Source organism: Hippoglossus hippoglossus, chromosome 9 (assembly GCF_009819705.1).
Source record: "Hippoglossus hippoglossus isolate fHipHip1 chromosome 9, fHipHip1.pri, whole genome shotgun sequence".
Classification (NCBI taxonomy): Eukaryota; Metazoa; Chordata; class Actinopteri; order Pleuronectiformes; family Pleuronectidae; genus Hippoglossus; species Hippoglossus hippoglossus.
This window is the reverse complement of record NC_047159.1, coordinates 12,483,990-12,496,672: the sequence shown is the minus strand read 5'-3', so window position 1 is coordinate 12,496,672 and position 12,683 is coordinate 12,483,990. Positions and strand designations below refer to the sequence as shown.

The window sequence follows — 12,683 nt, the reverse complement described above, 5'->3', positions numbered from 1 at the left end:
TCAACCACTTAATATGTCAGCTGCATTTGTATTTAATAGCCTGTGCATTTTACATGAGTTTCAAGTATAACCTGTTTGATATTGATATATTTCTTTGTCATTGTATTATGATTATGATTAGTGTGTCCCTTCAGGCAACAGAAAGTTACTTTACTTATAAAAAAACTCTTTGTGTAATTGAACCAGTCAGTTTGGTTCTGTGAAATGTTTTTGTGCTGGGAACTCATTATATTTCATCCTGACCTATCTTTTGGCCATGGTCCAAAATGTAGAAATCAGTGTACAGTGCCAGCTCTGCTTTGTCCCCATGCTAATTGCTTTGTGTTTTCCTTCTTCTCAGTTGATTCGATTAGACAGCTTGTTTGCCTACTGGAATGTTAACTCAACACTCTTCTCCAATCACACTGCAGAGGAGGCCTTGGTGAGTCACCCTGTCATTACAGTGTTGCACCTTGTCTCCACCAGCCTGGATTCAGGCTGCCATTATCTGTCCTATTCCCTCTACACTGAGAAACAGCCTCATTACTGTGAGCACACAGAACGATCCTACAGTTTAGTCTCTTTCAAGAGTAGCCCTAATGGGTAGAAGATTTATAAATGTAGTGTTGTGAGGGTTTACTTCCACACGCTGTCAATGCAAACTTCTCTTCTCTTGTCTTTTTATAGCAATGTCTCCAGAGCAGCATGGAAAACCAGAGCTATGCTCCTGTCAGCCATGACTTCAGTAGGTGTCCCGCTGTCTCCTTTATTCATATTTTTATACTATTAGTTAATAGGATTACTTAGAAAATGTCAAGATGACCTAATGAAGCCTGCCTAAAGCCACATATAACTTGACATGTATGAATTATTTTTTTAGCATATGTATGAACTGGTATTTGGAATGTAATATTTTGCTCCGGCACACTAATGGCCTCAAAAAAAAAGTGTGAATCACACACCAACAGTTTTCACCAGATTTTCGGCGCATCTCAACAGATTTTCTTTCAGATGTGCGCTCAAGCTCAAAGATTCTTAAAAGATTGACCTTGCTAACAGGAAAACATAATCAACATTTTTAAATACTTTTGATTTTAAATACAGGTCCAATGTTTCATACAAGCACACAACCAGGTACAAACAAAAAATTATATTTCTTGTCGCTGGTCCACAGTTTTTCGTCCCATCTCAGCGGATGCTAAACTACGGATGAATCCCAGGTCAGACGTGGACTTCACCTCTCCTAAGTTGGACCTGATAGTCAATCTCAGTGAGGTGGCCATTGAGCTCAACAGACCACAGGTATGTGTCTGTGGGTATTGTTTATAACATTGTCTATGTAAGAGCCTGGTTAAAATGAAGGTTTTTTTTAAGGGAGAGGAAGAGAAATTATGTTAAAGAGGAATAAGCTGGAAAGTGCAAAGAGGGAAAGAATGAGTTGTTCAGTGATGATATCTGCACTACTGTCAGTAATCACTGTGATGCTGAGTAATTGTCGACTTCCTCTCTTTCCAGTACATTAGCATCTTGGAGTTACTGGGCTCAGTGGATCTGATGTCCCGGAACCTGCCGTACAGGAAGTACAGACCCGAGCTCCATGTTTTCAAGAACGCCCACATATGGTTAGAAAGCACATCCACATATTGATTTAGATTTTTAAAGTCAAAAGATAATTAACCTCCATTTCTTGCTCTTTAGTATTGGACATTGTTAAGTTTACTGTAAGTTTGTATGATGCTTCCCTTGTAGGTGGAAGTATGTGATCACAAGCGTCCTGGAGGTAGATGTGAGGCCTCGTCTTCAGATGTGGTCATGGCAGCACATTCACTGTCACCGACAGACGGTGAAACAATACAGAGAGCTCTACAAGACAAAGATCACCAGCAAGAAACCCAGCGAGGAGCTGCTCAAACAACTAGAGGTGGGACAAGGCTAAAGTGAACCGAGCTGATGAAGGCGATTTGAAGGGGCGTTGGGAGTTAGAAAGGGATGAATATAGTAGTTACAATGTGTAAAGACACATGGTTGGAGGTAGTAGCCTTGCAACTGCAAAGCAATGGCCAGCCAAAGACAATACATCTCCTCCCACTGTCAAATAAATTGTGATGCCCCATTTCCAACTTAATTTCCTACATTGATTCCAAATAGATACAATTATTATATTGCTTCCATATACCAATATTATCTGTAATTTTCCTATTCATATATTTTTATGTGGTTAGGTGCAGAAGTCAAAGTAATTAGACAGGAGAGATGGAGTTAAAACATTTCTCTCTATTTGTTTATTCTTTTTGATGGGATACTACTGCGAGTTGTTTCTACTCGACTGTACACTGACAAATACCTACTCTACTACAGTACATTATTGCCTGCATGGACTGTAAAGGTAATATGATATGCACATAGTTGATTATAAAGTTATTACCTACTCAGGATCTATTCAGGAATACATTTACTCTTTCTCCCTCCTCATGACTTACTTACATATCCAGTGCTCCAACCTGTAGAGGGATTGATTGCATTGGAGATGAATGTTGTAATTTAGAGAAATACACCATTAAATCTTAAGCCATCTTTAATATTTCAGATGAAGTGTTTTTCCACTGTCTCTCCTCAGCTCTGTACGCATTATCTTTTCCTGATGAGATTGATCATGGACATTAAGTAATTGATGGGTTCCTGCAAAGAGCAGAAAGATGCTGCTAAAAGCTCTAATCGTGTTACGTTGTCTCTCTGTTCTCAGGAGCCTGAGAAAACCTTGGATATTTTTAACATCACGCTGGCCAGACAGCAGGCGGAAATGGAGGTAAGATCACTTATAGTGGGTATCTGCACTTTGTAAACTCACAAAGACTTGATGTTTAGCTCCATTGTTAATGATAGACTCATTGTTATATCCCCAAAATTAAACAGAAACAAACTGGTAGATAATTTTCCATACACCCCTGGATTTAAGATAACATAAATCATACACAGTACAATGCTCTCTCAAGATGTGTGGTTAGTGTAGAAAGTTGCATCTCCTGGCTGTTTTTTTTTTTAACTCTGTTTTGTCTTTTTTGTTCTTCTTCCTCAGGCAAGCAAGCTAGGCCTCCGTATTTACCGTCCAGGGCTGAAGATGGAGGAGGAGGAGTCTCAGGGTTGGCTCGGCTGGATGTGGAATTGGGGCGGAGAGGCTGATGCACAAGCAAAAGATGTCAAGTCTGGAGGTAGGATATACAAAATGAATATTGGACACATACTGTACATTAAAGATAGTATGCACAGGACCAGATCAAGAGCGCATACTACAGTAACACAGTAACAGCCTGTAATGTTTGCTAATGCTATGTTACCTGTCATTCAGGTTTTGATGAGCTGTTAACCTCTGCTGAAAAAGCCAAACTATACACTGCCATTGGATACAGTGAGATTGCCACTAATCCCAACCTGCCAAAGAATGTGAGTCACGTCACTCTCTGCAAACTATCTGTCAACTAATGGTACAATTCTGTTTTAAACAACTACTGAGACCAAGATTGATACAGATTTGATTTGATTATGTACCATGTTGTCATTTTTCATAGTTTGAGGACATGAAGGTCAACTTCCACATGGAGAAGTTGACTTTGTCCATCAAAGACAACAAGGACAGAAATGAGATCCTCAGACTGACTGTGGGAGAGCTCCAGTCCACACTCGCACAGAGACCTGGAGCACAAGCCATCAAGTTTGTCAAAACTTATTTTTTTGTCGGTGTCTACCATGATTTTATCAGTATAAACACTTTAGTTTAATTCCGAGTGCAAATACACATGATTTAATTAGAAAAAAAAATATCGGCACAATACAAATCAAATCGCTGCTTCTGCCCTGAAGCTGATCATTGTGCAGCGGTGGACCATAGTGACAACCAAATATTATTATTTATTGTTGCCAATAGATATCTGATCATTTAAATGAAGATTTTAATCAGAAAATACAATTTTTTAAACCCAGCCCTAATTTAATATATATCTCATCCTACATTCACACAAATATGTTTCAGTTTAAAAATGCATTACCGTTGTTACATATACAGACATATCCTGTCCTCCACATTACTCAAATGCCTTAAACAGAGACTCTGGCACAGCATTGTTGTCCGGACGCAGTTACACACATTCACTTTCTGATTGGTTCTTATCAGTCACTACTCGATTACCAGAAATTAATGTTCAGATTAAAAAATTAAAATGTTGAAAACACTTGCAGTTCTACCTTGTGGTTGGTCCCAGAAAAGAGATCCTTCTTCTAACATTTCACCATTGTTGTTTCTTGGTTATGCTGTAAGTGTGCAACCGGCTGCATGTTAGACAATCTGATACCTGTTTACACAGGCCCGCACATGCCCAGTGTCAAGGATGGTCACATGATATGGACCGAGATCGTTTTCGTTTTAAAATGCAGTTTTAAAACGCCTAAGAATCATGGCATGGGAGATACTGACTTGTTGTTATCTTCCCTGTTTTTTGTTTGGTTTTGTTTCAATCAGAATCTCAGCCCAGCTCAGTTTGTTTGAGGTCACTGGCCTGGCCAGTAACCGGCCTGCACCTACCCTCCTTTCATCAAGGAAGGCAGCAACAGGAACAGGGACCCCGCTTCTCTGTTTCCTGTTTGAAACCAACCCCCTGGATGAGACCGCTAACCAGCGGCTTCATGTAGAATCACAACCCCTGGAAATCATCTATGATGCAGTGAGTGGTTTCGGTCAGTGTGCAAATTTTCATGAACATGATAACACAAGGCACCTATCGAATTCATTCTCTGCTCATGTGCAGATAACCGTGAACAGCATGGCAGCGTTCTTCATGCCCCCTGACGACCTGCAGCTGGATGAGCTCACTAACGCCACCCTGATGAAACTGGAGCAGTTTAGAGATCGCACAGCCACTGGTCAGTCGCACAAACACTTTCAAACATGCACTGAAGGTCTGGGGTTGATTTCAAGCCTGGTCTCAACTCTCTGATGGTCCCTTAGTTTCTGTTTTCACTGGGTTCTTTTCATTCTTTCATGTGCTTATACACACTCTGCATGTCTCAGCCACTGAGTTATTTGGATTGTGGTTTTCTTGTTTATTTTCTTGACTTTGATTGTTTCTTGAGAATTTTTTTTTTTTTTACAATCATACAATTAACTTTGGGTGTATTTGGCAATTATTATTATATTGATAATATTTTACAGTGAAAAACATACTGTGATTGATAACAAAGCTGATCTTTTATTTATTCTTGTATCTTTTGGCTACAATCGATATTTGTTTTTGTAGGTCTCATGTATGTGATCGAAACACAGAAGGTTCTCGACCTGAATGTGAACTTGATGGCCTCCTACGTCATCATTCCACAAACAGGCTTTTACAACGGCACCCAGAACATCATGCTGTTGGATCTTGGTCATTTCCAGGTCAGGACATTTTTGTAAAAAATCTAAAGTGGCCTTACTTCAACTATGGAGTAAATAAAAATGATTATTTGTAGTTTCCCAGAAGAGACACTGAAAAGAAAAGCTTTTTTTCTGTAGCTTCATTTGGATGTTTTAGAGTTCAGTAAAAACCTGAATGTTGTTGTCTTTCCAGATGTTGAGTCAAAGCAGGAAGCATCTACCTCAGCTGTCCGTGTGCTCCAGCAACATTGAAGACATCATGTCCAGAGCATACGACAGCTTTGACATACAACTTAGTAGCCTGCAGTTCCTTTATAGCAAACCAGGTAAAAACACCAGAGCTTGTATTGTTCATACCTTTTATATAGCACAAAACAATTTCTACAGAGAAAATAATTAACTCTTGTTGCCGTGTTGAAAATAATACAGTTACATCACAAGGTATCGAAGATACGTGGATTTAAGGAAAGGTTTTCCTCATACATATATAAATTGCTTTTGTGTGTGTAGAATACATATATAATGTAAAACTTTATCTGTGTTTGATAGATGGTGACTGGAAAAAGGCCCGTAAGCAGAAACGGTCACCGCTTCACATCCTAGAACCTGTGGATCTAACAATGGATTTCAGCAGGGCGATGGTTGTCAAAGACTACCGCATGGCAAAGTAAGTGTGTGTGTTTTCTTTTGCAAACAGCAAATACGGCAAACCTGCACTGCAAGTTCCAATAGTCAGCTGAGTGAACAGTGACGTACACAATTTTTTTTCTTCAGTTAATTGGATCCTTGAATAGTAAATATTATGGCCAGAGATTAAGGATTGAGTTTAAAGTGAAAGTTTGTAGGTTGGTTTGTGCATCTTTGTGTTTTCGTGTGTTCCAGGTATAAGATATCTGGAGAGCTTCCTCTGCTGTCTCTTCGTATTTCTGATGTTAAACTACGAAGTGTTCTGGAGCTGGTTGAAAGTATCCCACTACCTGAGAGCAGACCTGCTGGGCACGGCACTGGTCCGCCCTGCACTCCAAAGGCAAGAACAGCAAATGACCACAAAGTACATATTGTGGGGATCAGATAAATCAGCGAAATAGAATAGCTAAACAAAACCGAACTGTTTTGGCCAAAATGTAGGAATATAATACAATTTGTTGTTGTTCTCTGTGGAAATTAAATGAGATGAATATTAACTGATGAAGACAGTACTTTAATAACAACATTGTCTGATTTTCATACATTCACTGAGTTAATAAGTTGTTTATTGGTGTCGCTCATGTTTTGATTTTATTTCCTCCCTAGCCAAAGCCGTCGTACACACCCCAGCTCACTCCCAGAAGACTTCTGAACTTAGCTGACCAGCGCTCCTCACTCATCTTTGAGTCATGTGAAACCATCAGCATCACGTCTTTGGGTGAGAAACAGATCTTGAGGCTTAACACCTGATAACAGTCTGGGTGTGTACCTACAGTATGACAGATGGATCATTGTGTGTGTGTGTGTGTGTGTGTGTGTGTTTGTGTTTATCACTTCTTAGGGTCAGAGGAAGATTTGTTCTACGATGCTCCCAGCTCTCCCATTGGCGATAAATCGTTCTTCTCAGACAATCCCATGCCGCTGCGCTATGCAGACTTAAACAAAAGAAAAAGTCTGTTCAAGGACGACGCTCCGAAGAATATGACAGACTTCTTCCTGAAGTTTGAAATTAGTGAGGTACAGAGAGTTTTTTTAACTCTTTAATATCCAAGATTTCATATACACATTTTATTGGATTCAGTTGATTTGTTGTTTAGGATCTGTGGTATTTCATTCTCTTTAAAAGTAATTTATTTGTATTCTTGTACCCTTTTTAATTTTCTCATTTCCATAAGTACGATATAGTTTTCCTTTATTCTCGTTCTTTATCTCTTTGTGCTCTTTGTTCCTCCAGTTCTCCGTTCAGTTGTGCCGCCTGTCTGGTGATCAGGAGGTCACAGTGCTCCATTTGGACATAGATGGTCTGGGCACTGAGCTGAAACTGTGCACCTTTGACATGACATCCAATACATACCTTCGAGAGATCTGCCTCAAGTGTCCTGAATATATGGGTGAGGCGTTCAGCATAAGTTGTTCATTATTCATATATTGGATATATGTTGGTGTTTACAAGCAATAATTAACATTCCAGAGAGTCTTGGCTTCAGTTGTTACTCGTCATGTTTTCACGTGTTTCCTGTTTGTGTAGATTCTGAAGATGAGCAGGTTCAGCTGATAACCACTCTGGACAACACTGAGGAGGACCTGCTCACCCTGGAGTATATCAAAGTACGTGTGACACTGTACATTGAATTACATTTCAGATAGATTTATTTATCGGAAGATATTGTCAGTACCCTGAATGACTGTTTTCCTAAAGCTAAATGGCTTTCTCATCGACATGTCTCATCTAGGCTGACAAAAATGGTCCTGAGTTCAAGTCTCTACACAATAATACGGAGCAGCTCATCAAGGTGAGAGAAATGTTAATTAACCAGTAACCTACCCTTAGATTTGTCTATGTTATTCTTTTCTGAGTAATGTTGGACATATTTATGTTGGATTCACTATTAACCAGAAAATGCTGGAACATAATGCAAATACCATATCTGAAACAAAACGTATCTTTATGTTCTGTATATCATTTAATAATTAACAATAACAAAAACAGAATGTAAATGTAACATTGTCTTTCCCATCAGGGGACGTTTTCCTCCCTTGATGTTCATCTACATACGGAGGCTCTACTCAATACCATGAACTTCCTCAACAACCTCCTGCCTCCGCCCACGAAGAAGGAGGAGCTACCCATCATCCCAGAGGAAGATGAGGTAGAAGGAGAGAAGGAGGGAGAAAAGAAGGAGGAAGCTACTGTCGCCAAGAAAAAAAGTAAGTTTCAGAGAGTCATTACATGTCACATTCAAAAGCTATTTGTCATCTGTTATATTCATTTCCTGTCTCTATTTATTCACCTTTTCTTTCTGTTTTTCACAGATCCAAAGAAGTCAAAGTTTGCAGATGTAGTGAATCTTCATATCAGAGCTGATCTCCGCTGTCTAAAAGTTTTCATCAGAGGACAGAAAGCCAGAATCTCTGAGATTAGTATCGAGGGTATGGAAATGTTGTGATATAACGCAGGAGATGTTAAATTGAGACTCCAATCTCCAATGTATCTTTCACGATTTTGCTTGTGTTAAAACTTTTAAAAGCTTTTTTCAGCTTGCCTAAAGTACTTTTATTTAAAGTTGTCCTATGATGCAACCTCTCTGATCCGCTTACTCATTGTCTCACGTTCTCAATCATCCAGGTCTGGTTTCGGAGGTTCTGATGAGGAAGAAGGAGATGGAGATTCTGGCCAACCTGAAGAGCATTGTGATCCTAGACTGTGACAAAGATCCCTTTTACAAGAAGGTACAATCACAAGTAGCCTTTATTCTAAAACAGAGTCTACCATAATCTAGATTAGCTCATTTACTTTCTGGCACCTACATAACTGTCAGTTTTTTTCTGAAATGTTGTCTCTCATGACTTAGGCTGTGTCTATAGCAGACGAGGAAGTGTTTGCCTTCCGCATGGTGAACTACACAGATGCGACAGAAGGTGATGCGTATCTGGACATGTCTAAAGTTGACACCTCTGTCACACTGACTGTGGGATGCATCCAGGTCATCTTCCTCAACAAGTTTGTCTCTTCCATATTGGTAAGAATCACACATCACAATATAATCCCCAAAAAATGTAACAGTTTATTTGAATGTTCAGATCACAAGTGAAGGATTATCATGCTACTGGATTTCAATATCTGACCGAATGATTCGTACATATTGATTGATATTTTTTCTTTTCTTTTTCTTGCTCCCAACCCCTGTTAATGAATCTCTTACACACTGTTTTCTATTCTTCAACTCCTCCATTCTTTCTTTTTCCCAGGCATTCATCAATAACTTCCAGGAGGCCAAAGAGGCCCTGGCTGAGGTGACGGTCCAGGCTGCAGAAAAGGCAGCATCGGGTGTGAAGGGGCTGGCAGAGCGAAGCACTCGAATCGCTCTGGACGTCCACTTCAATGCACCTGTCATCTTCCTCCCCCAGTCCTCCTCTTCCACCAATGTCATTGTAGCTGATCTTGGTCTGCTGTCTGTCAAGAACTGTTTTTCCAAGCAGCCATTTAAAAGTGATGCTAATATCCCTCCTGTCGTGGATATAATGACTGTGAGGCTGACTGACCTCAAGATGTACAGGTCAGAGTCAAGTTATTTTTAGGACTTGAGTTGGATTTACAGTAATATGATATTCTCTTGATAACTTCTGTAACAACTGTGCTATGTTATTGTTTTGTTTTTTTCCAGGACCACATACGTAAATGAAGGGTTTGAGGGAGAAACTCAACTGCTGAAGCCAGTCAGCTTGGACTTGGAAGTCCAGAGAAATCTTTCATCCAACTGGTACCACAGCATACCTGACATAGGGATCACTGCTCATCTAAAGCCCATGAGTGTAAGTAGTTCTAAATGGTTGGATGAGGGGTTTATCACATCTGTGCTGGTGTTTATAAGTTATATTTTTATCTGTGCATTTTATGTCATTTAATCATTTTTTTGTTTGGTTGGAAGTTTAATAGATTACTCCTTATTTGATTAATTCCACCACCAAGGCCCAACAGTCCCCTTAAATTCAAACATTCATGTACATCACTTTGACCAGGTTTTTTAAACATGGGTAAAAAATGCTGAAAAGTTGATTGACTCCTTTCCAATCGCCAGTAGAGGAGTTTGCCTTTCAATTTCTTCTCCCCTGGTGCGTCGTGTTCGATGTCATGAACACACCAAAAATTGAGGTTGATCTTTCATCCCATGTCTTTCAAAATGTTCACTTTCAGCTGGGTGGTACGTTTCCATTACTGCTGTTTGGAGTCGGAGTTGATTAAAGCCTGTGTGTACTAAAGATTAATTTGACCCGGGAGTGAATGCATTTAATCAATTCCAATTGCAGACAGAAGCCAGATGTCAGTGGATGTTAGTGGGGTTATTGACCAGTGGAAAAGGGGCTGTAGATATTGGTCCCTTACATATGCCTGAAGGGTTTTTTTTTTCATTGAGATCCATAAATTATTCCCTGGGAAACAGGTGATAATGTCACAAAAAATTCTTGCAATGTTAAAGATATTGGAAAAAGAAATGAACCTGGATTCATGCCAAAATTTTATCTCAGTTCATACCCCGTCCTTCCACCAAGTTTCCTGGTAATCTGTTCAGTAGTTTTTATGTAATCATGCTGACAAACAAACAATCAAACAAACAAACAAACCCACAGACTGGGGCGAAAACATAACCTCCATGGTAATGCACAGATGGGCTTTATTAAGATTTTATCAGTAATAGACTATTTGTTTTCAGATAGTTGGACACAAGAGTAAGCAGAGGCTTTCAGTGAGAAACTAAATCAAGTCTATTTGTATCTTATTTTGTGTTCTTCTCCCAACAGCTGATCCTCAGCCAGGATGACATGACCGTGGTCCTCAGGACTCTGAGTGAGAACCTGTCAGAGAAGTCAGATGCTGTTCCACCACCGATCTCTCCACCCAACACTGACCCCTCCTCCGATTCTATATCCAACAAAGGGTCCCAGGGCTCTGGCACCACTGGACAAGCCAGCAGTAAGGAGTTGTGGTTGTGCAGGATTGTGAAACTGGTCTGGAAATATTATTAAACTATTGTAATTTTTTTTGCCTATTCTCTGTGCAACTTCACTACAGATAACATGGTGGTGACAGCTGCTGTTGTGGAGACCCAGAAAAACAGCAAGCTGAAGAGCACACTCAAGTTGGACTTCAAGTTTGACTCCATGACGCTGGTGGTGTTCAGCCCTAATGGGAATGAGGTAATGCAACAACACACACACACACACACTAAGACACACAGAAATGCAAGAACAACTGATAGCAGTTGTATGAAATTAGACTTTACCACCTTCATTTTCCAAGACTCTGTGTCGTTCTGTAGTTACAGCTGTTGGACTCGCACGACGAAGGGCTGAAGCTGGCCGAATTTAGTCTGGACACCATCTCCACCTCCGTTCACATGTTCTCCGACAGCTCCATGAAAGCCTCAGTCCGTCTCGCTGCCTGCCTTCTTGATGACAAGAGACCCCAAGTCAAGATGGTTACTTCAAGGTACTAAATACCCACCTTGCTTTACTTTAATTGCTTTTTATTTTTGAATTGTAATATTTAGAAGGTTGGTGTTTTTAGCAGAGGGTGCTGTTGCTTCTCTGTTGCTCCGCTGATCTACACAATGTTAGAGGAGAGGATTATACTGGGATTTCTTCTTATTCTTCACTAACAGCACTTCTCTGTTCCCTCCCAGAATGATGGCGATGCGTCCGGGTGCAGAACAGAACATGATGGTGGAGGTGAACTATCGTCAAGGCCGTGAAGGCACCATATTGGACACGTTGGTGCAGGACGTGTACTTGTGTGCCAGCATGGAGTTCCTGCTCACTGTGGCAGATATCTTTCTCAAGGCCAGCCAGCAGGGTTTTGCTCAAGTGCCCCAACACAAGAGCAGCCCTGGAGCAGGAGATAAAAAGAATATTAACTCCTCTGTCACTTCTAAAGAGTCCCGTGAGTTACATTAACAGTTTCAGCGTAATTGGGTGTATACTGTGAATTATAACAGTTATAAAAGTTATAAATGTTAGCAAACAAAGAATTAAATATAATCATAAGTTGCACACTGATGTCATAAAACCTGAACTGACATTCTCCTCTGATACTCTGCTGCTGTCAGCTGCCGTGGTGTCAAAGACGGAGATGAACGTTCTGGTGCGAAACCCGGAGATTGTGTTTGTGGCTGACCTGACGCGTGCGGACGCCCCCGCCCTGGTGATGACCACGGAGTGCGAACTAGTAATGAAAAGTGGTGCAGAGGGATCCAGTATGACTGCTATCATCAAGGACCTCAAGGTTTGTATGGTCCTTTGAATGTAACTTTGAAAAAAACAGCAGTAGGAATTGTCTCTGAGACGTTGCTCTACAAATCATCTTTATTTGATTTGACTGACTATTGAAAGAGTTAAAAAAATGATCTTGCATGCAACAATATTACAGTATAAAAAGCTTTGTTTGGTTTCTGGTTGTTATTGTAGGTGGTGGCGTGTCCCTTCATGGCTGAGAAGAGGAAGAACAATGTGACAACAGTGCTGCACCCGTGTCAAGTTTTATATAGTAGTTCTCAGTCTCCAACCGGCCCTCAGGCGATGGTGGTCTCCATCAATGCTCTCACACTGAAGGTAGGTG

General features: G+C 40.3%; 1 protein-coding gene across 3 annotated transcripts in view; it reads left to right on the top strand.

Annotated features, from left to right (window-relative positions):
* vps13a (vacuolar protein sorting 13 homolog A) overlaps positions 1–12,683 on the top strand; it is a 36,318-nt gene that overhangs the window by 4,440 nt on the left and 19,195 nt on the right. For all 3 annotated transcript variants that reach the window (XM_034596436.1, XM_034596438.1, XM_034596437.1), the window contains exons 9-40: positions 341–421; positions 667–724; positions 1,154–1,281; positions 1,495–1,601; positions 1,729–1,900; positions 2,723–2,785; positions 3,056–3,188; positions 3,326–3,420; positions 3,546–3,688; positions 4,493–4,694; positions 4,779–4,893; positions 5,268–5,404; positions 5,577–5,709; positions 5,933–6,050; positions 6,266–6,410; positions 6,677–6,788; positions 6,912–7,087; positions 7,305–7,461; positions 7,599–7,678; positions 7,804–7,863; positions 8,092–8,278; positions 8,384–8,500; positions 8,697–8,800; positions 8,923–9,090; positions 9,320–9,627; positions 9,736–9,883; positions 10,871–11,042; positions 11,142–11,266; positions 11,389–11,558; positions 11,752–12,008; positions 12,175–12,350; positions 12,533–12,676. In XM_034596436.1, the coding sequence (XP_034452327.1) occupies positions 341–421; positions 667–724; positions 1,154–1,281; positions 1,495–1,601; positions 1,729–1,900; positions 2,723–2,785; positions 3,056–3,188; positions 3,326–3,420; positions 3,546–3,688; positions 4,493–4,694; positions 4,779–4,893; positions 5,268–5,404; positions 5,577–5,709; positions 5,933–6,050; positions 6,266–6,410; positions 6,677–6,788; positions 6,912–7,087; positions 7,305–7,461; positions 7,599–7,678; positions 7,804–7,863; positions 8,092–8,278; positions 8,384–8,500; positions 8,697–8,800; positions 8,923–9,090; positions 9,320–9,627; positions 9,736–9,883; positions 10,871–11,042; positions 11,142–11,266; positions 11,389–11,558; positions 11,752–12,008; positions 12,175–12,350; positions 12,533–12,676 (4,491 nt within the window). The remainder of the gene's footprint in view (positions 1–340; positions 422–666; positions 725–1,153; positions 1,282–1,494; positions 1,602–1,728; positions 1,901–2,722; positions 2,786–3,055; positions 3,189–3,325; positions 3,421–3,545; positions 3,689–4,492; positions 4,695–4,778; positions 4,894–5,267; positions 5,405–5,576; positions 5,710–5,932; positions 6,051–6,265; positions 6,411–6,676; positions 6,789–6,911; positions 7,088–7,304; positions 7,462–7,598; positions 7,679–7,803; positions 7,864–8,091; positions 8,279–8,383; positions 8,501–8,696; positions 8,801–8,922; positions 9,091–9,319; positions 9,628–9,735; positions 9,884–10,870; positions 11,043–11,141; positions 11,267–11,388; positions 11,559–11,751; positions 12,009–12,174; positions 12,351–12,532; positions 12,677–12,683) is intronic.